The sequence below is a fragment of the Phascolarctos cinereus genome, unplaced genomic scaffold (genome assembly GCF_003287225.1).
Source record: "Phascolarctos cinereus isolate Bilbo 61053 unplaced genomic scaffold, phaCin_HiC Scaffold_4;HRSCAF=312, whole genome shotgun sequence".
Classification (NCBI taxonomy): Eukaryota; Metazoa; Chordata; class Mammalia; order Diprotodontia; family Phascolarctidae; genus Phascolarctos; species Phascolarctos cinereus.
In genome coordinates, this window is record NW_027555847.1 from 22,256,531 (window position 1) to 22,282,578 (window position 26,048).

At 44.3% G+C, this 26,048-nt stretch overlaps 1 protein-coding gene across 1 annotated transcript in view; it reads right to left on the reverse strand.

Moving 5' to 3' along the window:
• The window catches only part of FAM107A (family with sequence similarity 107 member A), a 133,649-nt gene that overhangs the window by 48,019 nt on the left and 59,582 nt on the right, over positions 1-26,048 (reverse strand). The window contains exon 2 of the mRNA XM_020969057.2: positions 5,279-5,342. Within this exon, the coding sequence (XP_020824716.1) occupies positions 5,279-5,342 (64 nt within the window). The remainder of the gene's footprint in view (positions 1-5,278; positions 5,343-26,048) is intronic.

Here is a 26,048-nt window from a genome sequence, read left to right on the forward strand (position 1 = left end):
CCAGAAAATGGGGATAATAATGCCACTTGCATCACGGGTCTGTTATGAGGATCAAACAGATGACATATATAACTTTGCAAACCTTAAAGTGCTAAGTGCTAGTTACTGTTGTCTCCCCTGATAGAATGGAAGTTTCTTGAGAGCAAGGACTCTTCTTCCTTCCTTCCTTCCTTCCTTCCTTCCTTCCTTCCTTCCTTCCTTCCTTCCATAGTCCCATAGCATAATGCTTGGCACACAGTAGGTGCTTAATAAATGCTTGTTGATTGTTTGGGTGGGGGCAGGCAGGTAAGATAAAGTCATTGGATATCCAAACTTCAAAACTTCACAGTCCAGTATGATGTGAATACAATGTAAAGTCCTTGAGGACCAGGTCGGTTTCCTCTCTTGTCTCTGTGTCTCCCCCCCTACCCCACCTCGAACCCTCCTCCAGCACACAGCCTGGCACATAGGAGGCAGTGAATGCATTTTGGTCCAATTGAATTGTTGATGTCTCAGGAGTGAAGGAGGGGCTTCTGCCTGGAGCCGCAGCAAAAGGAACAACTATTTCCCAAGTTGTGCCCTTCCTCCTCAGTTTCAGAACTTTGAGAGGCTTGTAGGGCATTCATGAAGTTGACTGCCCTAGCAGCTAGGTAGAGTCAACAAGCCTTTTTCCCAACTCATCTGGGTCATGCCACAGAGGAGGCTCCTTCTCAAGAACAGAGCCCATTCAACATTTACTAAGCCCCTATGGTGTGCCCATTAGAATGGGAGCTCCTTGAGGGCAGGGATTATCTTTCTTCTTGAATTTGTATTTCCAACACTTAGCACGGTGCTTGGCACATAGCAAGCACTTAAGAAATGCTTGTTGATTGACTGCTGGGCACTATACTAGGCATTAAGGACAGAAACCCAAAATGGCCCCTGCCCTCCAAGAGCATCTGTTCTCCTGGGTCAGCCACTCAACACAACAGGCTACATAGCCATCTTTGTCTCCGAGTCTTTGTTCCTTCTAGGAGGCTGGGCCCTGCAGACCTTTGCAGCTCTATGTTTCCAAGACCAACTTGGGATGCTTAGGGGTTCTTTAGAGACCTTGAGCATATGTCCTCCTACCTCCTACTGATAGAAAAGTCTGGAAAACATTCTGGCCAAAGAAATCTTTTCCTATCCCAGGAAGGCTCCATTTCTCCAGTTCACCCTTGAATGGGTGGTAGCCTGAGCATCTTAATTAGCTGGTTGTAAATCTAAACTCAGGCTGCCATGTTTGGGGCTCTCTCTCAGAGCCGTGTTTGGCAGCTTCAGGAAAACTCTCTCCTTATAGGGAGGAAAGGGCTTAGGATCAACTTACAGGCCATCAGATCCAACTGCCTTATTTTACAGATAAAGAAACTGAGGCCCAGAGAGTTTGACTGGCTTGCTCAAGATCGTGTGGCCAGAAAGTATTTTCTATTTCTCTAGAGCCAGAGTTTGGGGGATCTTCTGGATCTTAAAGTCACAGAACTGCCAAACTGATATCACAAAAGCACAGACCTGACCATGTCAGAGCTCTGCTCAGGAGGCATCAGTGATTCCCTACTGCCTTTTGGATAAAATACAAACTCTTCTGCTCGGCATTTAAATCAGCCTATCTTTACTGCCTGTCTTCCCTCACATTACTCCCCATAATGGAACCCAGTCAAAATGGCCTTTGGACGTTTCCTCTCATGATGTTCTATCTTCCACCTGCTTGCGTTGGGCATAGGTCGCTCTCATTCCTGGAATGTTCTCCCTCCACTTCTCGGAATACCTGCCTCCCTTCACAGGGCTATTAGGAGGAAAGTGCATGGCATTGTACATCTACAGTCAGAAGGAACCTTGGAACCGGGCAGCCTGATCCCTTCCTCAGACTGGGGAGGGAAACAGAGACCCCCAGAGACATGTGACTTGGCTTGGGTCACACAGATAGGTAAGTGGTAGAGGCAGGTCTTGACCTTGGGTCCTCTGGCTCCAGCTCCTTGTCTACTGTCCCAACTCCCTGCCTTGAAAGAGTTTACCTAGTTTACTTACTTAGACAGCAACTAAATGTGTGTGTATGTATGTAAGTATATGTATATGTAAGTATATATGTATATATATAGGTATATATACATATATATCTATACACACACAATGAAGGCAAACTCATTTTAGTGAGAGTGGAGCTCTGACAGATGGGGCAGTCAGGAATTCAGGGGTCCTGTTAACATGGCGGGGCTTCATTTCTTTGAAATTAGCCAGGTAAGCCAACCACTCCAAGAAGTGAGGATGGACAGGCACCCCACCCCCCACAGAAAGGACAAATAGTCATCAGTCTGTCCAGTCCTGCTAGATCCTCTTTCTATTATTTTTGAAAATTAATTGTATTCGTATCTTTTGTTTTGACATTGCCTACATTTCCCTGTCTCCCTTCCCTTTTCCCCTCCCAGCCCTCCCAGAGAACCATTTCTTATAATGAAGAATCTTTTAAAAGAATAAGAAGAGTAAAAAAAAAAAACCAAAAACCAAAAAGCTCAGCAAAGCAGATCAATATATCCAAAAATCTGCCAATATATTCAAGGCTCCACCCCCTAGACCCTGCCTTCCCTTCCCCCACCTTTGCAAAGTTGGGGAGGGGACTTCAATGAATGGTGCAAAATTACAAAGAACAAACTTGGCCCCAAAGAAGACAGGAGAAGAACTCTGCTCGAGTAGCAAGCTCCCTTATATCCTCAGGCTCTTCACTTAACCCCTTTCTATCTTCATGTGTTCATGGAAACTTGGCTCCCCAGGGCAGTCTGTGCTCCTTGCTGCCCTCTCCAGTACTGGGTGTTCTTCCTCTTTCCCTCCCTGGAACACTGAGCCAGGAGGAGCCTGAGGCATTCTCCTTGTTCTTTACAGCTGCTTCCAGACCCTCCCCTGCCTCTATCACCAAGAACCTCTGTGCTTTGGGAGCTCAACCCACTCATCTTTACCACCCGCTCCAAATCTTTATTGAGGCAGAAAGGTGTCACAGTAGGCAGGGCACTGCGCTGGTAGACCAGAAGACCTGAGTTCCAATCCTGCTTCAAACATTTACTGGCTGTGTGGTCCCCAGCAAGCCATTTAAACTCTCTGAGCCTCAGTTTCCTCAGCTGCAAAACAGGCACAATAATAGCATCTGCCTCTTAGAGTTATTGTGGGGAAAAATGAGATCACACATGTAAAACTATTTGTAAATCCTTAAAGTGCCTTTAAAACGTGAGCTGTTATTATTATATTGTAATAATAGATGATAATGATGATGATGATGATGATGATGATGATGAGGTTGATGATGCATTGGTAGCCCAGTGGATAGAATTCCCAGTCTGGAGTCAGGTAGACATGAGTTCAAATCTGGTCCCAGACACTTACTAACTGTGTGATCCTGGGCAAGTCACTTAACCTCTGTTTGCTTCAGTTTCCTCAACTGTAGAATGGAGATAATAATAACACGCACCTCCCAGGATTGTTGTAAGGATCAAATGAGATGATCATTGTAAAGCACTTAGCACGGTGCCTGGCACATAGTAGATGCTATGTAAATGTTGTTGTTCTTTTTCTTTTTCTACTTTTTCTTCTTCCTTTTCTTTTTTCTCCTCCTCGTTTTCTTCCCCCTCCTCCTCTTCTTCTTTTCCTTCTTTTGTCTTCTCTTCTTCTCCCTTCTCTTACCCCTCCTCCTCCTCTTCCTCTTCTTCTTCCTCTTTTTCTTCCTCCTCCTTCCCCTCCTCCTCCTCTTCTTCTTCGTCTTTTCTACTATCCTTTAGGTCATGGTCTGTCCTGTCTCAGTGATAATAGCTAGCATTTCTGTAGCCTGTGTGTATACATACTATATAGTTTTATATAGCTCATTTTAAGGTCTTCATAGCACTTTACACTCTATTTGCTCCTCTCCACAGCCCTGGGAGGGAGATGTCATATAGGTACCTGGCTTATAACCTTCATGTCTAGGGTCACATCCTCAGTCTCACCATCCCCCCACTTGCACCCCACCGCAGTCCTGCACTCTGAAATGCCTGTCTCCAATATCAAGGGTTTCTCCTTCTCCCTCTCCCTTTGCCTCATCCCCCAACCCCATTCTTCATCTTCACTAGGACCTGGTACAGGTAGTTCCTTCCCCCAAATCTCCCCTCCCCTAATCCTTCATCATAATTACCAAATGATTTCATAATTGCTTTTATATTTTTCCTATTTACTTTTCTATGTATAAATTTCCCCCCTTCAGCAGAATATATGCTCCTTGAGAGAAAGGGCTGTTTAATTTTTGTTTTTGTACCTTTGGAGGACAGCTACTTAATAAGTGATTATTGAATTGAATTGAGTAGAGGAGGGTGAATGAATTCCTTCATAAGGAATGATGAACCTGAAGACCTGAGTTTGAATCCTACCTCAGACACTTACTAGCTGTGTGACCCTGGCCAAGTCACTTCAGCTCTGGGGTCCTTAGTTTCCTCATCAGTAAGATGAAGGGGTTAGATTCAGTGGCCTCTAAGGCCCTTCCCAGCTCTAGATGTATGACTCTGTGACCTTTCCGGTTCTCAGTCTAGGAGGGAGGGTGACCTAACGTGAACATCAACTCTTTTACAGATCCTTCTCTTTCCTATTCCGTAAGTCAGAAATCATTGTCCCCTACAATGCCCCCCTATAGATCTCAGTCCATGATCCCACAATCCCAAGAATTCAAAGAAATATAGGAAAACTCACTGGAGGATGAGTTTTTCACACAAAGAAGAAAAAGAAAGCCAAAAGAATAATGGAAAAAAATTCAGGCAACAGTTAGAAAATGATAATAGGTGACACGTCTATGTCTATGTCTATGTCTGTGCCCATGTCTATGTCTGGGCAAATCACTCAATCAATTCCTCAGTGCTCTAAGCAGCTATCTAAGACCCTAAATTGTCCAGAAGGTGCTGACTTGCATTGGTGGAAAGACTTTCCCTGACTGGGAGTTACTTATACCAATGAAATCTAGTACCTATTCCTATAAAAAGGGGAGTTTTCTATGCATTTGTTAAATCACATTTTATCATAATAGTTAGAAGTTTTGAATAAAATCTCAGACTGAACTTACCCATCTCAGGGTCTGAAACTGAAAAAAACCCAAAAAACCAGGCCTTAAATAAAGTGGGGAGCCAAAGAGGAGATGTCAGACAAAGCCCATTTCGAAAGGTCACGCACTCTTCTTTGGAGCCTTCCAAAGGATTAAACCTCTGAGCTGGGAAGAACAAGGTCACTCTTCTGGGCTTTCTGCCCTGGGTAACTCGAACCGGCTTTTCTTCTGACTTACCTGAGCCATTCATACTATGTTTCCCATTTTCATTGTGAAACCTGGACTGAGGGGAATATTCTTTCTGCAAAAATAGAGAAAGAAAAGTAAAATAGACAAGTTGTTCTTGGCGTGTCTGTGCATGCGTGTGTGTGTGTGTGTGTGTACATGTGCATGCATGTGTATGCTACAGACTGTGGGAGAAGGAGGATGGGGGCACACCTCAGGGGAGACACGCAGGGTCTTCTTGAAGTCTACAAGCCCTGACTAATCCTCCCACTGTTCAAGTTGCATCCAGACATGGCTCTTTGGAGGGAGAGCAGGGAGGGCTACTTTGGGAAATAAAGGCGATGCAAAGACAAAAGGTAATAATAAAAATTATCAAAGAAATAAGGCTGTGCCCAGAGAACCACAGGCCATAGATCCCAAGTTAGAAGGGATCTCAGAGCCTATGTGGAACAACCCACTCATGTTACAGTTGAGGAACTTGAAGCCAGTGAAGCTGGTCCAAGTTACACGGCCAAGGTCATACGATAGCTGCCCTAGTGCCTGGAGAACAAGGGAATTCTGTGGCGAAGTTCTTTTCCCCTTCTGGGGCCCAAAGGATGTCACGGCTCCAATAGCATAGGCTTCACACACGACTTCATTTGAACAAGTCACCGATGAGAGCCACCTGCTGTCCCAGTGCTCCTATGGGACTTGTCGCCCCAGAGGTTGAAAGGTCTTAAGAGACCAAACAGGAGCCAGGTGACTGGCCAGGATTTCTGACTGCTGTTGAATCAGCACACTGCACTTCCCTGGAGAACTGACTTCAGCTAAATCTTCCAAATCTGGACATTGTCCGTTTGGTAAAAGATCTATAACTCCACGATTGAAGATCCTACTTAAAGTGCTGGATCTAAGTTCCTTGGTCAAAGCCAGAAAGAAGGTCCCATCCATGCTAAGATATTCATGACAAAGAAATGGAAATAAAGTGGATGCCAATGGATTGAGGAATGGCCGAAGCAATGTAATGGACTATTATTTTGCCTGTAAAGAGCAACGAATGTGAGAAATTCAGAGAAACATGGGAAGACTTTATGAACCCATGCAGTCTGATGTAAGCAGACCTAGGAAAGCAATGTACAAATTGACTATAATATTGTAAATGAGAGAACAACCAAACCAAACCAAATGTTATGTGATTGTAATGGTTTATCTCGGCCCCCAGGAGAGACCAGGATGCATTGTCCTCCTTTCAGAGGTGGGGGGCTATGGGTGTGGAATGGGGTATAGACCCTTAGGTATAGCTGCTATATTGGTTGCTTTTGCTTAATTGTTTTCCTTTGTTATAAGAGAAGGATCCCTGGGGCTAGAAATGGGAAAAGAGATGAATAATATGAAAATAACTATAATACAAAACCAAAAGGAATCAGTGAAAGTTTTTTGTTTTTAAAAATGTGAGGTCCAGGGGCAGCTAGGTGATGATAGAGCACCAGCACTGGACTCAGGAGGACCTGAGTTCAAATCCAATCTCGGACACATAACAGTCACTAGCTGTGTTACCCTGGGCCAGTCACTTAACCCCATTGCCTAGCCAAAAACAAAACATAACAACAACAACAACAAAAAGAATGTAAGGTCCATCGGAGCAGGGACTGTTTCCTATCCATGTCTATGTCTGTGCCTATGTCTATGTCTATGTCTGTGCCTATGTCTATGTCTGTGCCTATGTCTGTGTCTATGTCTATGTCTATGTCTGTGCCTATGTCTATGTCTATGTCTGTGCCTATGTCTGTGTCTGTGCCTATGTCTATGTCTGTGCCTATGTCTATGTCTATGTCTGTGTCTGTGCCTATGTCTATGTCTATGTCTGTGCCTACGTCTATGTCTATGTCTACGTCTGTGCCTATGTCTACGTCTGTGCCTATGTCTGTGTCTGTGTCTATGTCTATGTCTGTGCCTATGTCTATGTCTGTGTCTATGTCTGTGTCTGTGTCTATGTCTGTGTCTATGTCTGTGTCTGTGTCTGTGTCTGTGTCTGTGTCTGTGTCTGTGTCTGTGTCTGTGTCTGTGCCTGTGCCTGTGCCTGTGTCTGTGTCTGTGTCTGTGTCTGTGTCTGTGCCTGTGTCTGTGTCTGTGTCTGTGTCTGTGTCTATGTCTATGTCTATGTCTGTGTCTATGTCTATGTCTATGTCTATGTCTATGTCTATGCCTACATCTTTCTCCCTCCCTTACTGCTCCCCTCCTCTCTCTCTTCCTCCCCCCTCCCCCTGGTCTTTATCACCAAAGCCTAACATCATGCCCTGCATGCAATAGGCACTTTATAAATGTTTGTTGAGGTGAATACAGAAGGTAAAAGACACAGGAGAAAACATGGTAAAAATAGAAGCTAGAAAGATAGACTTCTGCCACCTTGCCCATGTTTTTCTTCTCTCTAGGTGATGATGGTGCCTAAGTAGGGCAAGTCTTATTTTGCAATTTGCAAATGGCCCTGGAAGGGCCTTCTTACTCAGTTATGGATTGGACTAGATGGCCTCCTTTCCACTCAGAATTTTGATCACTAACTATACTAATGGTGAGAAGCCCCTTCGAACAAATACAGATGCTATCGATTATTTCTGTCTTTGAAAGTGTATGGTAGAATTATATCCAGAAAGTGGAAGAGAGAGCATGGTGTTGTAGATACAGAGCTGAAAGCCACCTTAGTTAGAAGTCATTTAACTCAGCTCCCACATTTTGTAGATTAGGTAAACTGAGGCCCAGAGAGATCAAGTGATTTGTTGAAACTTACACAATGAATAAATAGTAGAGTCAGGATTTGAATCCAGGTTATGCCTCCAGAGGGCAGCAAGGTGGTGCAGTGGATAGAGTGCTGGGATTGGAGTCGAGGACTCATCTTTGTGAGTTCAAATCTGGCCTCAGACACTTCCTAGCTGTATGACCCTGGGCAAGTTACGTAACCCTGTTTACTTCAGTTCCTCATCTGTAAAATGGGCTGGAGAATGAAGAGTCAGACACGACTGAAAACAACTGACCAACAATCTTTGACTCCAAAGTCAGCACTCCTTCTATTCCATCATATATTTGACCATGAGGGTGTTCAAGGACTCTGGAGAAGAATGTGAAGCTGATGAGTGTGCAACTCTGCCTCACTTAAATCCCATTGATGAGTCAAGATATGGCCTGTGATGTCATTGGCCTTCTTTGAAAACAAACAGTAGCAACAACAGTGAGGGTCTAAACCCATGATAGAGTGTGCACCGAGCAGTTAGCCACACTGCTTCCATTTCCAGAGCCCCTTTACTCTTGCTGTGCTAAGTAACAGAAGGGAGACTCATCAGCCTCTGACTGCATCAGAATTATAATTCAGCAATTTCATAACAGGCGACTATCAGAGCTTGGTGTAAAAAGAAAGGCTTGTGCATTCCTGCCAACTATTCCATGCATAAGATAATTCATGAAAAGCAAGACTAGCTTTATATTTGGCAAAGCTCCAGAAACGGAAGGTAGTCATTTCCTCTTAAATACTAGGCACTTACGGGAAGCAAAGGAAACATCTCTGCAGTCTGGAGGCATGACGGATTGGTTAAGTGGATGTGGCCGTTTCGCTTGTTAGTTAAGTGGATGTGGCCGTTTCGCTTGTTAGTGGTCGAGGTCCATGCTCCCTTTGGCTGTTCTGAGCTGGATGGAGGGGCAGCACCTTGGGTGGGAGGCTTAGTTAGTCAACAAGCATTTACTAAGCACCTGCTGTGTGTTAGGCACTGTGCTAAGCTCTAAGGATATACAGGCAAAAAACCAAAAACAGCAGCTTTTAAAGTCAAGATAAGAAGTATTTATAAAACACCTACTATGTGCCAGGCACTGTACTAAGCTCTGGAGATACAAGGAAGGGAGAAAGATAGTCTCTGGCCTCAAGAAGAAGCTCAGTCTCATGGGGGACGAAACAACATGCAGACAACTATGTAAGAACAAGCTACAGACAGAATGAATTAGAGATAATCAGCAGAAAGAAGGCATTAGAATTAAGGGGGCTCAGGAAGACCTCCTGAAAGGGTGGGATTTCATCCAAAGGTAGTGGTGCTGAGGAGGGAGTGCACCCCAGGCATGGGGAACAGCCAGTGCAAATGCCTGGAGTTGGGAGATGGAATGTCCTGTGTGAAGAACTGCTAGGAGACCAGCGGTGTCACTGATCACAGAGTGTATGGAAGAGAGCAAGGTGTAAGAAGACTGGAAAGGCAGGAGGGAGCTAGCCCTTCATAAAGGACTCTAAAAGTCAGATAGACGCTTTTATAGTTGAGGCTGTAGGCAATAGGGAGTCACTGGTGTTTAATGAAGAGGACAGGTGACATGGTCAGACTTGAGCTTTAGAAAGATCAATTTGACATCTGAGAGGAGGACTGTGTCAGGGAGAGACTTATGGTGTGATGGGGCTCACGAGGGTGGTAGCCATGATAGAGGAGAGAAGGGGCTGTATATGAGAGATGTTACAAAGGTATAATCTGGGGAATTGATTGGAGATGGGAGAGGCAGAGAGAAAGAGAGAGACAGAGAGAGACAGAGAGAGAGAGAGAGAGAGACAGACAGACAGACAGACAAGAGAGAAACACAGAGGAGAGAGAGAGAGAGAGAGAGAGAGAGAGAGAGAGAGAGAGAGAGAGAGAGAGAGAGAGAGAGAGAGAGAGGTTGAAGATGACACCTGAATTGGATTGTGAGCCTGGTGATTGGAAGGATGGTGGTACCCTTGACAGTGATAGGAAAGTCAGAAGAGGAGAGGGTTTGGGGAGTTCAATTTTGGATTTGTAAAATTTAAGATGTCTATGGGACATCCAGTTTGAAATGTCAAATAGTTATAACCATGAGAATGGAGATCAGGAGAGAGGTTAAGATTGGATAACTAGATCTGAGTATCATTTGCTTAGAGACTATAATTAGTACATTGGTGCTAATGAGATCACAAGTAAGGTATTACAGACAGAAAAGAGAAGAGGCCCAGGACAGAGCCTTTCATCACTTATGCCAGTCAGAGGTAGGACATTCAGAAGAGACAGGCAGATTTGAGGAGAAAACAGATGTCTAAGAATAGGATTTGGGCCTCTGGACCATGGCCTAAATTATAGGCTCTTAGCTCAGACTGGAGTATTCATAAAAATGGCTGTTTAAAATCTTTATGCAGAGACTAGAGAATCTGAGCAAGATGGCTTTAAACTGAGAAGGAATGGGAAAGGAGGGGAAATAGAGAATAGTAGATATAACATTGGACAAAGAATAGAAAATAGAAGACTATTAGTTTACAGGACAAAATATCCAAGAGGGAACTAGACCCTTGGTGGTCCTTGGATGTCTGTGTACAAATGCATAAAGGATGAAAAAAACCTAGAGACTAAGGGTGTGACCATCAATCAGGGAATAGCTGGTGGTATATGAATGTGATGGAGCACTCTTAAACTGTGCGGACTATTATAAGGGATGATTTCACAGAAAGTTGTGAAGATGTGTATGAATGGGTGAAGTAAAGCAGGGCTTGGAGAACAATGGATACAATAATGAAAACATGTAAAGATAAATAAGATTGAAAGACTTAAGAACTCTGATCAATGAAGCATCCAACCTCAATTCCAGACGACTGACAATGAAATCTTCTCTCCACCTCCAGCATCACTTAGCTTGGAATGTAGTAGGCACTTAAAAACATTTGTTGACCTGACACAGAAGTGATGGACTCAAGAAGCAGAATAAGATACATGTTTTTGGACACGGCCATTGTGGGAATTTGTTTTGCTTGATTATATATACTTGTCAAAGGGGTTTTGTTTTTCTTTTCATTTTCTTTTTCCTATTGGTTGGGGGTGTGATGATGGGAGAGAAAATAAATGCATGTTAATTGAAAAAATGAAATTTAGAAAAAAGAAGTATGGGTAATTAATTAAAGGGTATATTTAAAGATCTTAAATGAAGCAGGAAAATTTGACATTATAGCTATCATTGACTCTTGGTGGGAAAGGATGGATAGCTTGAATATGGCTGAGGAAAAGGAATTCCTTAATCAAACAGAGAAATAGATAAGATAGGCAGAGTAGAATTTTATATTAAGAAGATACATTCAGATGGAGCAATCTGGGAACATAAAAGGGATGGAGGATAGAACATATTGGAGAACATTTGAGAATGAGTATGAACTAAAGGAGAAACAAAAATTACATGGTTATACATAGTATATCTCCTACAGACTACCTGGAGAGCAGAAGGGAAGGCAAAATTAGGTTTGTTTGGGAAACGCCAGAAAATTGGCATGGCTGGCAGCGTTCTAGACATTTGCTGCAGCGCGCTCTCTCTCTCTCTCTCTCTCTCTCTCTCTCTCTCTCTCTCTCTCTCTCTCTCTCTCTCTCTCTGTCTCTCTGTCTCTCTCTCTGTCTCTCTGTCTCTCTCTGTGTCTGTCTGTCTGTCTCTCTCTCTCTTCTCCCCTCTCTTCCCTACAGTTTCACTTGTCTTTCTCTTCTTTCTCTCTCTGTCCCTCTCCTCTCCTTCCTCTCTTTTTCTTTCTCTCTCCTCTCTGTCCCTCGTCTTTCTCTCTCTTCTCTCTTTCTCTCCTTTTCCTTTCTCTCTCTCCTTCCTCTTTCTTTCTCTTTCTCTCTCTCCTCTCTCTCTCTCCCTCTCCCCTTTCCTTTCTCTCTCTCTCTCACCTCTCTTTCCAGTTTCTCTCTTTCTCTCTCTTCTCCCTCCCCTCTTTCCCCCCAAAGCATGGGTAGGATCCAACATTAATGAGGATAACTGGTCCTACATCAGGAGTGCTAACCTCCAGGATAAACTGAGGCTGGCAGAGGAGGCTAAGGACTATCAAATGCCCATTGTGAACCTCTGGTGAGGTCAAGAAGAAGATTGTCAGGATCCCGGGTGGAGGCAGATGGGATGTTGATGATACAGGATAGAGAGAAGACTCAATTCTTCTACTCTTAACTCAGTTTTCTCTTCCAAATGAGGTCTTGATTTATTGTTTTGTTAAGAAAGTGATGGAGAAAATGCTAATGATGTAAATTAAACTTCAAAGTGTGCTATGTATACATTTCCCCTCCTGCTCCCCCTGAGAAGGCTACTAAGTATTTCCCAGCACATCCCTGTCTCTCCCTGGGATTTATGCAGGTCTGAAAGCTTTGTGAGGCATTTCACACATGCGTCTCATTTCATCCTCACGATGACTCCATGAAGCAAGTATTGCTATTCCCATTTTACAGATGAGGAAACTGAGACCAAGAGAAGTTAAGTCATGGTTAGTAAAGGTCCAGTAAGGGTCCAAGGCCACCTCCTCCTGCCTCCAAGTCCAGCCCCTCTCCTCTATGAACACTGCCTCTCATGACTACAGGAATGCCATTGTTTATTTGAGCAGAGTACTGGACAAAATCTCTCACACTGTCCTTGTGGATGAGATGTGGGCTGGATAACAGTGTGGTTGGGCTGATTCAGATCTGACTGAGTGACTGGACGTAGAATAGTCATTAATGGGCTGATACCAGCTTGGAGGCAGGCCCTAGTGGGGCTTACCGGGTTGTCCCCATCGCCCTATGTTCTTCCTCATTTTAATCAATGACTTGGGTGAAGGCATAGACATCATGCTTGGCAGATGACAAGAATCTCAGAGGGTCAGCCGGCACATCAGATTGTAGTCTGGATTAAAAAAAGATCCTTTTTTTTTGATGAGGCAATTGGGGTTAAGTGATTTGCCCAGGGTCAAACACAGCTAGTAAATGTCAGGTGTCTGAGGTCACATTTGAACTCAGGTCCTCCTGACTCCAAGGCTGGAGCTCTATCTGCTGCACCACCTAGCTGCCCCTAAAAAAAGATCTTCACAGGCTGTAGCATCTAGGGAAATGAAATTTAATGGAGATAGAGGTTAACCTCTTCTCTTGGGCTGACCACACCAACTCCAAAAATCCAGAAGACGAGACGCATGACTAGGGATCGAGTTGCTATTGATTTGGGGCTTTGAAGGACTCCATGTGGTCAGTGTGCGCTGAGGGGGCTGTGGTAGCCCCAAAGCTAATGCTGCCTTGTTCTACCTAAAGAGAGGTGCAGAGGGAGAGTGTTACCATTTCCTGCCCTGATCAGATCACAGCAAGAGAACTAGGCTCAATTTGGGGCACCCCATTTTGGAAAGGATATTGATATGCTGAAAAGTGCTGGGGAACACACCTTATGGGAAGCTGCAAAGAGGCAACATTAGGCTAGACATCAGGGAGGAAAACCACAACAAACTTTCCAATTCTTAGAACTATCCCAAAGTAGGCTGGGCTGCCTTGGAGGTTGAGGGATTCTCCAGTGGCCACTTGAGAAGGGGACTTTTGAAGGGGGTGCTACTCAGGGTCAGCTTAGCCTTGATGGCCTCCGTGGTCCCATCCAACGGGGAGATTCTATGATTCCCTTGATTCGTATTCCAGGAACACACTTACTGCCTCTCTGGGATTCAGTAACAGTACAGGCTGGGTTTCATAAGTCCCTGAACTTGTATAAAAATGCTAAACCTAGTTGGGAACATGATTTGGGATGCTTACAGTATTCAGCCTTCACAGTTGCCAGAGCATTGTGGAGGAGAGAAGAGAAGAAAAGAGAAAGGCGGTGGAAGAGGGAACCCCACTATTCCCAGGGAAAACTTCCAAGGGCTCTGGAGCCAGCAGCTAATGCATTGTCACTTCAGAGGTCTGGCCTCTTTTGCAAGGTCATTTTATCACAGAACATCGGGTACTAGTGACTTCCCCAAGAGATGTTGATCAGCCAAGGTTTTGTATCTGGAGAGAGGGGGGAAAAATCTGATCCATGCTTTCCTGATGCATGCATCTTCTCAATTGGGCATGAGGGAGGTAGTGTCCCTAGGCTGTTCTGTGTCTAAGGAGAAAGCCGGGTGTCAGATTTTCCCAAGGTGGGGGCCTGTACTGATGCCTTCTGTAGCTCTCGGGGCACAAACAATAGCAACCCTGAACAATTTGCTCCAGTGCTCAACCTCTCGAGCTCAAAAATCAAGATACTTTTCTTTAGGTGCCGCCTCCTCCTCCTCTTCCTCCTCTTGAGACCATCAGATGATCCTCTTGAAGGTTCTTTGGAGAAAAAGCCCCAACCCAGAGAATTGTTTGGGTTCAAGGCTATGGTTACATCTGGCTTGTATCAAATTCCTTCAGCTGCAATGTGGTAATGAGGTCACCGTCTTTCAGTAAGGAAAGTCTCCCAAATGTCAGTCTCCAGGGCCGTCTCACTGTCCCTTTCCCGTCAGGCTCCCTCTCAGGTTCCCGTGCCCCAGAAAATGCCCCTCTGGGTGTCTTTCTCCAGCCAGGGCAGCTTCTGCTCCCACTGAAGGACTGGGAAAAGTGCCACCCACTCCGCTGGGCAGCGAAAGTGGCCCACATCCTTTGCGCCTTGCTGGGCTGGGTCTTAGAAGGGGCCATTCCTTTGTGACTCCTACATATCGCATGCATTTTGTGCTGACTTTCAATGATCTATCCTTCCTGTTATTCCCTCCTGGGTTTTGTTGTTGCTGTATTGAAAGGGAGCTCTTATTTTCAGTTGCCTGAGAAGTCACTAATGTGGGAGGGCATGGTGTCACTGAAAGAAATTAACCACAAGTATTCATGAACCACCTACTATGTGTCAGACACTGGGCTAGGTGCTGCGTGTACAAAGACAAAACTGAGAACAGTCTCTGCCTCCTAGCTGCACCGTACTGCTTGTGAATGGTAGTTGAATCCTGGGGGAGCTTGCTAAGGAGGTAGATAGATGTCAAGGGAGAAAAGAAAATGGCCTTTGTATGATAGAATGAGATTGTGGGGTGATGGTGAGTGGGAAGGAGGTTAGGCAGGGTAGTGGTTAGGAAGCAGGATCATCCACGGAAGGGAACCTTTGAAGTCTTCTGTTCTGCTAGGGCCCAGATTGGTTAATTAACTTGGCCAAAGCAACATAGATGATAAATAGCAGAGCTAGGATTCAAACCCAGGTCCTGTGCTGATAGCTATGGCAACTAGAGGGCACATTTTTAGAACTCTGGGCCTAGAATCAAGAAGCCCTGAATTCAAACCCAGCTTCAGACACATGCTAGCTATGTGACCTTATGGGCAAGTCTCTTAACCTTTGCTTGCCTCAGTTTCTTTATGTGTAAAATAAGGTCAATAACAGCACCTACCTCCCAGGGTTGTTGTAAGGATCAAATGAAATAATATTGTAAAGTGCTTAACATTATGCCTGGCACATACTAAGTGCTTATTCCCCCTTCTACAAAGGACACCAATTATATGGGCAGCTAGGTAGCACAGTGCATGGGACATGGAGTCAGGAAGAACTGAGTTATTATCTGGCCTCAGTCACAAGTTTTGTGACCCTGGGTAAGTCACTTCACTTATCTGCCTCAATTTCTTCTCATGTAAAATGGGGATCATAATAGCACCTACCTCTCAGATTTAATTTGAGGATCAAATAAGATAATATTTTGTAAAGTGCTTAGCATAGTGCCTGGCACATAGTAGGCGCTTAAAAATGCCCCTTCCCTTCTCTTCCCTGCCCTGCCCTCCAAATCCAATGCTTTTCCCATTGAACTTTACTGCCTCCTGGCTAGTGTCAAAAGGTGTAGAGGGGTCCACTAGGATTAGAGCAAGGAAACCCAGTTATATACAGTATAGTTAATTATATCAGGCTGGCCAGAATTAGACTAGTCCCCAAAGCTCAGATTTCTAGGATCTAGCATCTGCAAGGATGTTTGTGAAGGCTGAAATGCAGACAAATCAACCCAGGTGTTCCTCAGGTTACTATAGATCAGGGTGTTGAACCCAGGAACCTCCAAAATGCCCCAGGAAAGGTGCACAGGGGAATGTGATGACCCCTTTTGTCAAGCCTCTCCTAGTAATGCTGATCGACTGTCTAGTGCAGTGATCCTTGGACCACTGGCAGTGGGGAAGGAAGAAGAGAGGAAGGGGAAGGAGAAACATTCCAGGGAATGGCATCTAAATATGCTTTTTGCTGGGACAATTCTTACTGGAGTATGAAAAATGATTTGTTTTACCCCAAGATATTGAGGAGCAAAATGTCCGTCTGGAATTAGGGCATTCACAATTTGTAGAGATACGCAAGATAAGTGAAAGGCCTGGAAGCCAAGGCGGTGCTCATCAATTGGGGGATGGCTGAACAAACTCTAGAATATGAAAGTGATGGGATACCATTGGGCCATAAGAAATGATGAAGGGGGTGGCTTTAGAAAAACCTGGGAAGATTTGTATGAACCAAAAACTGAGCGAAGTCAGCAGAACCAGAACAATTTATGCAATGAAACATTGTAAAGAAAAACAACTTTGAAAGATTAGAGCATTCTGAGCTGTACCACAGCCACGTGTAATTCCAGAGAACTGATTGTTAGATATGCCACCCACCTCCTGGCAGAGCAGGGATGGACTCATGGAATAGAATGAGACACACAGTTTTGGGGCACAACCCAGGTGGGAATTTGTTTGACCTGACTATGCATGTTTGCAGGAGGGCTTTCTTTTTCTTTTTTTAATTGTGGGGTATGGATGGAGAGAGAAGAAACTACATTTTTATTAGTTCAAAATTAATTTTATTAAAAAGAAGCGACTGAACAGGTAAGTTTAGAAGGTGACAGGAATTTAGTCAGAAGGACCTCTGCTTAGAAGGCACCTTCAAAGGATAGCCACACCCATTCCCTGTCCCCCCAAAAACCCATAAAGAAGAGCTTTTGTGTTTGGGCACACAGGAGCCCAACACACTGCTCTGAAGGTGGGGTAGACAGAGACCCGAGGATGCTGTTTCCCCTGCGGGGCTCGGAGCTGGTTGCTACGTAGTGTTTATCTGAAGTGGTTCTTAGGACAATGCACCCGGGGCTTAAGATCCTCAGTTACTGGCTGGGCTTTTGGTGGGGACATCTAAAGCTGGGATGGGGGTGGGGGTGGGGTGGTGAGCTTCTTAATTTAACTATATGTTGCTGTGAACTAGAGAGAGGCAATGTGGTCCAGAGGGTAAAGGGCCGGCCTCTGAATCAGGAAGATCTGGGTTCAAGCTAGATGCACATAGGCGGTGTGACTCAAGGCGAGTGATTTAGCCTCTTTGAGTCTCTGTCTGTTATAAAGGTGTTGATGTGCTGCGGCAGAGAGCTTCTCTTCCCCCTCCCCCCTGCAGACTCAACCCAATCCTACGAAGAGCTCCTACCCCTAGATGCTGAGCTCAGATGTTGCTTTCCTGTAGGATTACAAATGCTTTTGGTGTAGCTAGATGGTGCAGTGGATAGCGTATGAGGCTTGGAGCAAGGGTGGCCTGAATTTGAATTCTGGCTCAGGCTCCCTAGCTATGTGATGCTGGGCAAGTCACATAATCCCTCTGGGCCTCAGTTTGCACATCTGTAAAATGAGGGCATTCACTGGACTTGAGGCACCTCCAAAGTCCCTTCCAGCTCTGAGATCCCCAAATTTTGGTGCCTTGGTTCACCGCCCCAGTGAGCTCACTGGTGACAATTCCATCTTCAACTCACATTCGGGGTAAACCCCAAACCCAACATCTTCCTCTAGGCTAAGGTTGTATTCTAGGCACTCCCTGCTTCTCCTGTGCCTTATGAGGGGGAGAGGTAAGGCACATTTCTCTACCTGTCCATAGAAGGGCAGCTGAGGGTCTCCTATGTAGCTCTCTACCCCACGCCACTCCCCTCCTCATTACCCCACAAGCTGTTTTTCTGGGAGTCACCTGAGCTCAGATGCAAGTTGGCATCTAAATTAGTAAACAATTTCAACTTGCTTTCTCAAAGTTAGCCACCAGCAAAACGTCTTTGTGTTTCTCCACGGTCTCCTGAAGGTTATTATGCCCTGGGGCTGGTTGCTAGGTGATATTTATCTGGAGTGGTTCCTTTGGACAAAGCACAGAAGGCTTGAACTGCTTATCCGCCCCCACCCCTCCTTCCCTTCCTCCTTCCCTTCCTCCTCCCTCCTAAGGAAACTGAAATTCCTGTACTCCTTAGCCCCCGTAATAGGATATAGCCTGGACACTCTTTCCTATCCTTTGCCATGTTGCAGAGCAAGCCCGGGGCTGTAAGCCCTCAAAGCAGGGTACATGCCCTGGATTTCTTTTGCACCCCCTCTAGAAACAAAGTGGGAGAAAGCATAATTGTTTCTGGGGCCCCTTTCTAGCAATCTGTCTCTTGGGCACTGAGAATGCTAGGTAAGAAGGTAGAGCTGTCCTTCAAAATTTTTGTACCTAGGCAAATAGAAGGAACGGGGGAGGAAATGGGCTGCTGTAGGACAGGGTGGGTGGGGAAGGGGAGGGGCTCACTTTGATCTGAGTGAATCTGGTAGCTCCCAATTTGAATGCACTACTCTTACTAACCATCTGCTAAGCTCTGTTGTTTCTGTGCTGCAGAAGGATTACAAGCCTCCAAATGTAGCACCCTGAGGCAAAGCCCTCAGTGCTCCACCCTAGTTATGACTCTGAATGCTTATATGCTCCAAAATTGATAAACAACTTTCTTCAGGTAGAGATGTTGGTGATCACTTACAGCCTTGGACATCACAGTGAAGAAAATATTTTCTTTTCCCCCACAGAGTGTGTGGGTAAGGAGGATGGGTTTTATCTAATATTTGTCTTTTTATGTATGTATGTATGGACCTATCTCTCTGTCTAGAGCCATAACTAGCAGAAATCAAATGGGACTGCCAGCCCCTGTGGGGGAGGTGTACTTCATTCTCATGATCAATCATTCGATGAGCACTTATCTACTGAGTGCCAGGCACTGTGCCCGGTGCTAGAGATCCAAGCACAAAGAATGTGTCAATACCTGCTCTCATGCAGCCTGATGATGACCGCCTCTGGACCTTGCCTCCTGCTCCTTTGGCCTCAGGCAGTAGCACAGCCACCTCTGCGCTGATCGGCCAGGGTCCATTGCCATGGTACTCCTCCCTCAGGCACTCAGATTCCCCCCAGTGCCTAGAAGTATAGAGACTGGACTCCTTGGGTGACAGGTTGTCCCTTCTCCCAGCGTAGCTGCTTTGGGATTGAAGTAATCTCTGTGATATCTTCAAGACTCCTTCTCCTCATTGCCAAATTAATTTTCCTATGGTTCCATCAGTTCTAATTCTGGCTCTGCATCTATTTGTCTGTCTGTTGTCTGTCTTTCTCTCTGCTAGTCCCGGAAATAGTACTGAGAAAAAGTACTGTCAGGGAATTGGGGAAAATATGTAGCAAAATGGAGTAGATTTATGTATTACTGAGAGGCTGAATAGTGGGGAAAACCCTCCTACATATCAGTTAATTTCTAGCATTGAAAGATTGTGTAGGTCCAAGTAAAGACCAGCCTTCTAATCCCTTCAAGTCCTAGCTAAAATCCCACCATCTTTCCCCAATTGATAAATGATCAGTTTTCAGATGAAGCAATCAAAGCTATCCATGGCCATATGAAAAAATACTCTAATTCATTATTGATCAGAGAAATGCAAGTTAAAACAATTCTGAGGTACTACCTCATACCTTTTAGATTGGCTAATAGGGCAGAAAAGGTAAATGACAAATGTTGGAAGGGATGTGGGAAAAATGAGACTGTAATGCATTGTTGGTGGAGTTGTGAACTGATTCCATTATTCTGGAGAGCAGTTTGGAACTGTGCCCAAAGGGCTATAAAACCATGCATACCCTTTTGACCTAGCAATACCACCACTAGATCTGTACCCTGAAAGAGATAAAAAACAAAAAGGAAAAGGACCTATATGTACAAAAATATTTATAATAGCTCTTTTCTGGAGGTAAAGAATTGGAAATTTATGGGATGCCCATCAACTAGGGAATGGCTGAACAAATTGAGGTATGTGATTATGATGGAATACTATTGTATTATAGAAAAGGATGAGCAGGATGCTCTCAGAAAAACCTGGGAAGACTTGCATGGGCTGATGCAAAGTGAAATGTACTGTGTACAAAGTAACAGCAATATTGTAAGATGATGAGCTGGGAATGACTTAGCTATTTTCAGCAATACAATGATCCAAGACAACTCTGAAGGACTTACAATAAAATATGCTCTCCATCCCTAGAAAAAGAACTGATGGTATCTGAATACAGATTGCAGCATACTTTTTTAAAAACTTTTTTTTTGAGTTTTTTTTTGTCTGTTTTCTTTCACAACATGAATATTATGAATATGTTTTAAATGACTACATGTATATAACCTATATGGAATTGCTTGCCTTCTTAATGGGGGGGGATGGAAGACGGGAGAGAATTTGGAACTCAGTTTTAAAAATGAATGTTAAAAATTGTTTTTACATGTAACTGGGGAAAAATAAAATACTAAATAAAAAATAAAGCTCTACTATCTCCCAGAAGCCTTTCCCCCTTAATTCTTGTGCCTTCCTTCAGTACTTATCTCCAGTTTAATCTGTACGTATCTTTTTTTTTTAGGCAATTGGGGTTAAGTGACTTGCCCAGGGTCACACAGCTAGTAAGTGTCAAGTGTTCGGTCTGAAGCTTGATTTGAACTGAGGTCCTCCTGACTTTAGGGCTGGTGCTCTAACCACCGCGCCACCTAGCTGCGCCTTATCTGTATGTATCTGTACAAAGGAAATTTTGTTTGCTCTTTGAAGGTAGGTACTGTCTTTTTGCCATTCTTTGCATCCTCAGTGTGTAGCTTAGTGGCTAGCTCATAGTAGGTCCTTAATGAATGCTTGTTGACTTGATTTATAGAGAACTAGAGTCAAGTAGGAGAGGCGGATCTCAGACTTGAGGTTGTCCATCCAAATTCTTAGGTCTTTCTATTAGAGCTGTCAGAAAACCCAGCTTTTCTTCTCTTGTGTTTCTTCAGATGAGTTTTGGATCCTAAGTGCAAGGCTTTTGAGCTATCCTGATTGTGTTTCATGTCTGTCTATCAGTGCCATCCTGGCAATCTCTTTGTGTTCTGATTCTGTTATTCTTCCAAACTCAGGATAATCTGTACATTGGAAAACCTGGCTTCTATGTTTTCATTCAAGTCATGAGTAAGAATGGTAAATGTTCTTATGGGGGCTTCACTCTGGGTCACCGCAGTAGAGACCTGACTAAGGGGATTTGTTCTCTGAAGTTTGGATTCAGTCAAAGGGTGGCACTTGAAGACTTCGAGGTCCACATGTGGCCTCAAGGCAGAAGGCTCTCTGTCCCTGGACTAGCCCATTCTTTATTATGGAAATCCTGTCATTGACTTGACTATCAAGCCAGTTAGGCAACTAGGTGGCACAGTGGATAGAGCATTGGGCTTGGAACCAAATTTGACCTCATCACATCTGACCTCAGACACCTACTAGTTCTGGGACCCTGGGCAAGTCACTTAACCCTGTTTGCCTCAGTGTCCTCATCTGTAAAATGGCATGGAGAAGGAAATGGCAAACCACTCCAGTATCTCTGCCAAGAAAACCCCAAATGAGGTCAGACCCAACTGAGATGATTCAACAATAAAATCAAAATAAGTGCTTTGACATCTCTAGAGGCTGCCAGGTGGTGCAGTGGGTAGAGTGCTGAACCTGAGGTCAGGAAGACCTGAGCCTGAATGCAGCCTTAGGCTGATTCTAGTTGTATGACCCTGGGTTAGTCACTTAAACTGTCTCTCTCAGTTTCCTCATCTATAAAATAGGAATAATAATGCTAGCATCTGCCTCAAAATGTTGTCGTGAAGATCAAATGAGATAATATTTGAAAAGCACTTTGCAAACATTAAAAACACTCTATAAATGCTAATTATTAATGCTTATGTGCTCATCTTCTCATACCTACTACATTCAGGGGCTTGCACTTAGAATTTTTGAGTGACTAGTATACCTTTCTCTATCCTGTCCAAAGGAATATCATGAGACTTTGTCCCTTGTTGAGACTTCGGCAAACTAGATGGACGCCATTGTTTCCCAAATCATTTTGCATCAGGAAACCAGAGGATCATAACTGTAGAGCTGGAAGGGAGTGTTGGAGGCCATCTAATCCAAAATTCCTCATTTTAGGGTTGAGGAAACTGAGACCTGGGGAGATAATGTTGCTCCAAGTCACAAAAGTAGTAACATTCAGAGACACTTTGGGTATTAGAATATGTTGATGCAGGCCTAATGCATTTCACAGATCTAGTAACCTTTATGAAAAAAAAAAAGAATATTAGATTAACTTGACTCAATTTTTCCTTAGTAACCCTATGCATGGCTTACTGCAGTCCCATTTTCTTTTCTAAGTTCTCACAGACCATCTGTTTAATAATCTGTTCTAGAATGTTGCCAGGCACATACCTCAAGCTCATTGGTCAAGAGTTTCCAGAATCTCTCTTTTTTTCCCCTCTTTTTGAAAATTAGGATGACATTTACCCATCTCCACTTTTCTGGCATCTGTCCTGTCCTCTATAATTCAGGCACTTGAAATATTGGCAGCCATGTCTATCCCTTCCATGAGTGACAGGGAGAATGAGCTCTTTGCAGATGCTAAGATTTATTCTTCCTTGGGGATTGGCGTAAGAAGCAGTGGGGACCAGTTGGTTAATCACACTGAGTACCTAGCCTGAAGAAGAGGGTAACCAGGATGGAGAAGGGTCTTGAGTCCATGCCAATTTAATCAGTAAGTCAATTAAGTGCCTACTTACATGCTAGACACTATTCTAGGGGCTAGGGGGATACAAAGAGAAAAAAAGAAACATTACCTGCTCTCAAGGAGTTTCTATTCTATCAGAGGAGATGTACATGTGAAGTTCACGTAAGATATAGTTATAAATAGAAGGTAATTTGAAAGGAGAAGGTACTAACAGCTTGGGGGAAGGGGCATGATCTGGAAAGGCTTCATGTAGATCTTCATGTGTGAGTTGAGTTTTGATGGAAGCTAGGGATTCTATGTGGTGGAAATGAGAAAGGAATGTGTTCTACCTGTGGCACTCCCCCTTCCTCACCCCCCCAGCAGCCAGGACAAAGGCAGATGTGTGGTGAGCAGTTGAATGAATTGGGAATGTTTGGCCTATAGAAGAATCAGGTGGGAGATGAAAGCTGTCTTTAAGTTTTTGAATGGCTCTGCTATGGAATGGGAATTAGCCTAATTCTATTTGATCCCAAGGGCCAGAGCCAGGAGGAGTGAATGCAAGTGGCAAAGAGACAAATTTAGGTATGACATTAGGATAAAGGACTTCCTACCAATTAGACTTTCAATAAGTGGAAAGGACCATGTTGAGAGAACATGAGCTTCCTCTTATTGGAGACTTGGTGACCACTTGTGGGGTATGCGGGGGTAACTCTTCAGCTAGGTGTTAAGCTATATAACAGCTGAAGTCACTTCCAAATCTAGAATTGTCATTTTCTGGGACATGGGGATGGGAAAAGTAAGGTCAAGACGGAAGAAAAATAGAAGTGTAGAAAGGAAGCATTTTAAATGCTCGGGGGATGTGGAGCAAAGGTCATTGTCCTTCTGATCTTCACCTAGTTTAGCCCCTGTGATTTTCATGGAACATGAGGAATATGATAGGAAACCTGCAGTCGGTGGAAAGAAGTCTCCCATCGTAACTTCATTCAGCTCTTCCGCAATTTTGCTAAGTGAAATACTTGGAGATATTTTTCGAGGGTCAGGAGCATGATAAGAATAAAAGGAATTTTCTAACATTTAGATAAGTTATATGGAGAAAGTCCACACATCAGCAAATGAAATGAATTCTGGGGACAACAAAGACAAACATGAAACAGTCCCAGCTCTTGAGAAGTATACGTTCTATTAGGAGGGATAAAAAAAAGCACCCACATATACAGATAAGCCAATATAACATACATAAAAATGATATATATACAATATGTCTTATTTGTCAAGTTGAAATGCCTAAAGATTCTTGTAGCTAGCTGTCTGGGTTCAGTTGGCTGGGCACCAAACCGAAAGAGCATAAATAATCTGAAAGTTCTGAGCTTTTCAAGACCTTGGGTGCTAGTAATTGCCACCTCAGCAAAGAAGCCTCCCTCCGGCTGCAGATCAGTAAACGGAAGCAGAAAGCAGGCAGGCAGAGATGCATTGCTGAAGCAGCCATTGAAAGGAGATGCTGAGCAGAGCCAGGCAGAGAAAGGGTAATGTCATCACCATGGCACATGTGCAAATCTGTAGGGTAGGAGCTGTGAGTTGCCCTTAACTCATGTGTTTGCCTTTGCATGTGTCCCCAGCTCTCAAGCATTCCCTGCATGTATTTTTCTCTTTTACTCTTGTGTATATGGAGAGAGGAATCCTTCTCGTCACTTATTTTGCAGCTACTAGGATTAAGTGTTTCTTATTTTGAAGAAATGTGTCCTCTGGTTAGTCTAATAAAAGGAACACATCAGTGGGGGCTCATGAGCGCTGGTTTTTGAATAGATGATGATCCACAAAGTGCCTTGAACTTGGTGGCATTTGAAGTGAACTTGGAAGGAAGCTAGAGATTCTAAGAGGTGAAGGTGAGGAGGGGTGTCAGTCAGTCAATGAACGTTTATTAAGCACCTACTATGTGCGAGGCACCATGCTAAGCACTGTAGTATTCAGAGGATCATAGGAACATAGATTTAGAATTGGATGGAACTTTAGTCCAATCCTCTCATTCTACAGATAAGCAATCTGAAGCCAAGAGAAATTAAATGGCTTTCCCAAGATCATACAGGTTAATAAATGGCAGTGCCAGGATTTGAACCCAAATCTAGCACTCTTTCAACTGTATCATGCTACTTTCACACTTTCTTTGGGGAGACATATTGCCTAGTACCTGGGACAGGAAATTTCAGTGCCCCTAAAGCATATGACCTCCTGCACTTTCTGTCACTGGTCTTGCCATTTCTGGTGCCCTTTGCACTCTGCTTAGGGGACCCTCTGGCATCCCTCCTAAGTGCCTGTAGTCAGCTCAATGTTGAGGTTGTGGTCCAAAAGCTGGTGACCCCAGAACCCTCTCCCTGAAGGGGTGCCCTTCCAGAGGGAGGAGATATGCAAGGACTCAACCCCAGATCTCCTTACACCTTGGACTTCTCATGCTTCTGTTGCTGGGGATCAAGGGAAGGCTATCAGCAGGCACATGGCCATTTTTCCTTGCTATTCAAGAAGAAAATTACAAATACTCAAAATAGCCCTGTGCATTCTTGTACTTATGAATAAGTGACAGTTTGATGTAGCAGGCTGGTGACGCATGGGTCTTTTCTTTCCTTTTGGGCCCTCACAGCATCAAACCCACACATCCGCTGACAGGCAGGTCCTGGGGATCTGAAGCACTCAGAACAAAAAGCAAAAACAAATCTCTCACTCTTAGTGAGTTTGGAGATCAGGGTTTGATTTCCTCCCTCCCCGGGGAGCAAGGGAGCAAAGGACAGATTTTTTAGAAAGCTGCCAGGAAGAAGGATGGGTAACCGAGCTGCATTTAACCGTCTAAAGCCAAGTTGCCAGGCCCATGATGGGAGATGGTAGTGAGGGATGAATGCAGGGGCAGCCTGGAGTAGTGGGTAGAGCGCAGAGTGGGAGGCAGGAAGGTCACCTCTGGGACTTTGCCGAGGCTGTGCCCCCTGCCTGGACATGGAGTCAAGAAGACTTGTGTCTGAATCCCTCCTCAAACACTTACTAGCTGGTGTGACCCTGGGCAAGTCCTTAATCTCCTCTGGCCCTCGGTTTTCTTACCTATCAAATGAAGGGGTTGGATTCAATGACCCTAAAGGTCCCTTCTCACTTTCTCTGTGATCCTGTGAATACCACCCTATCCACCTTCTCAAGGTTATCTCTTGGAATCCTTAGCTTTCTTCAAAGCTCAGTTGTAATGCTGTCCCCTACATGAAGTCCTTCCTGACCGCCACCCTCCCACTCTGCGGTTATTAATAGC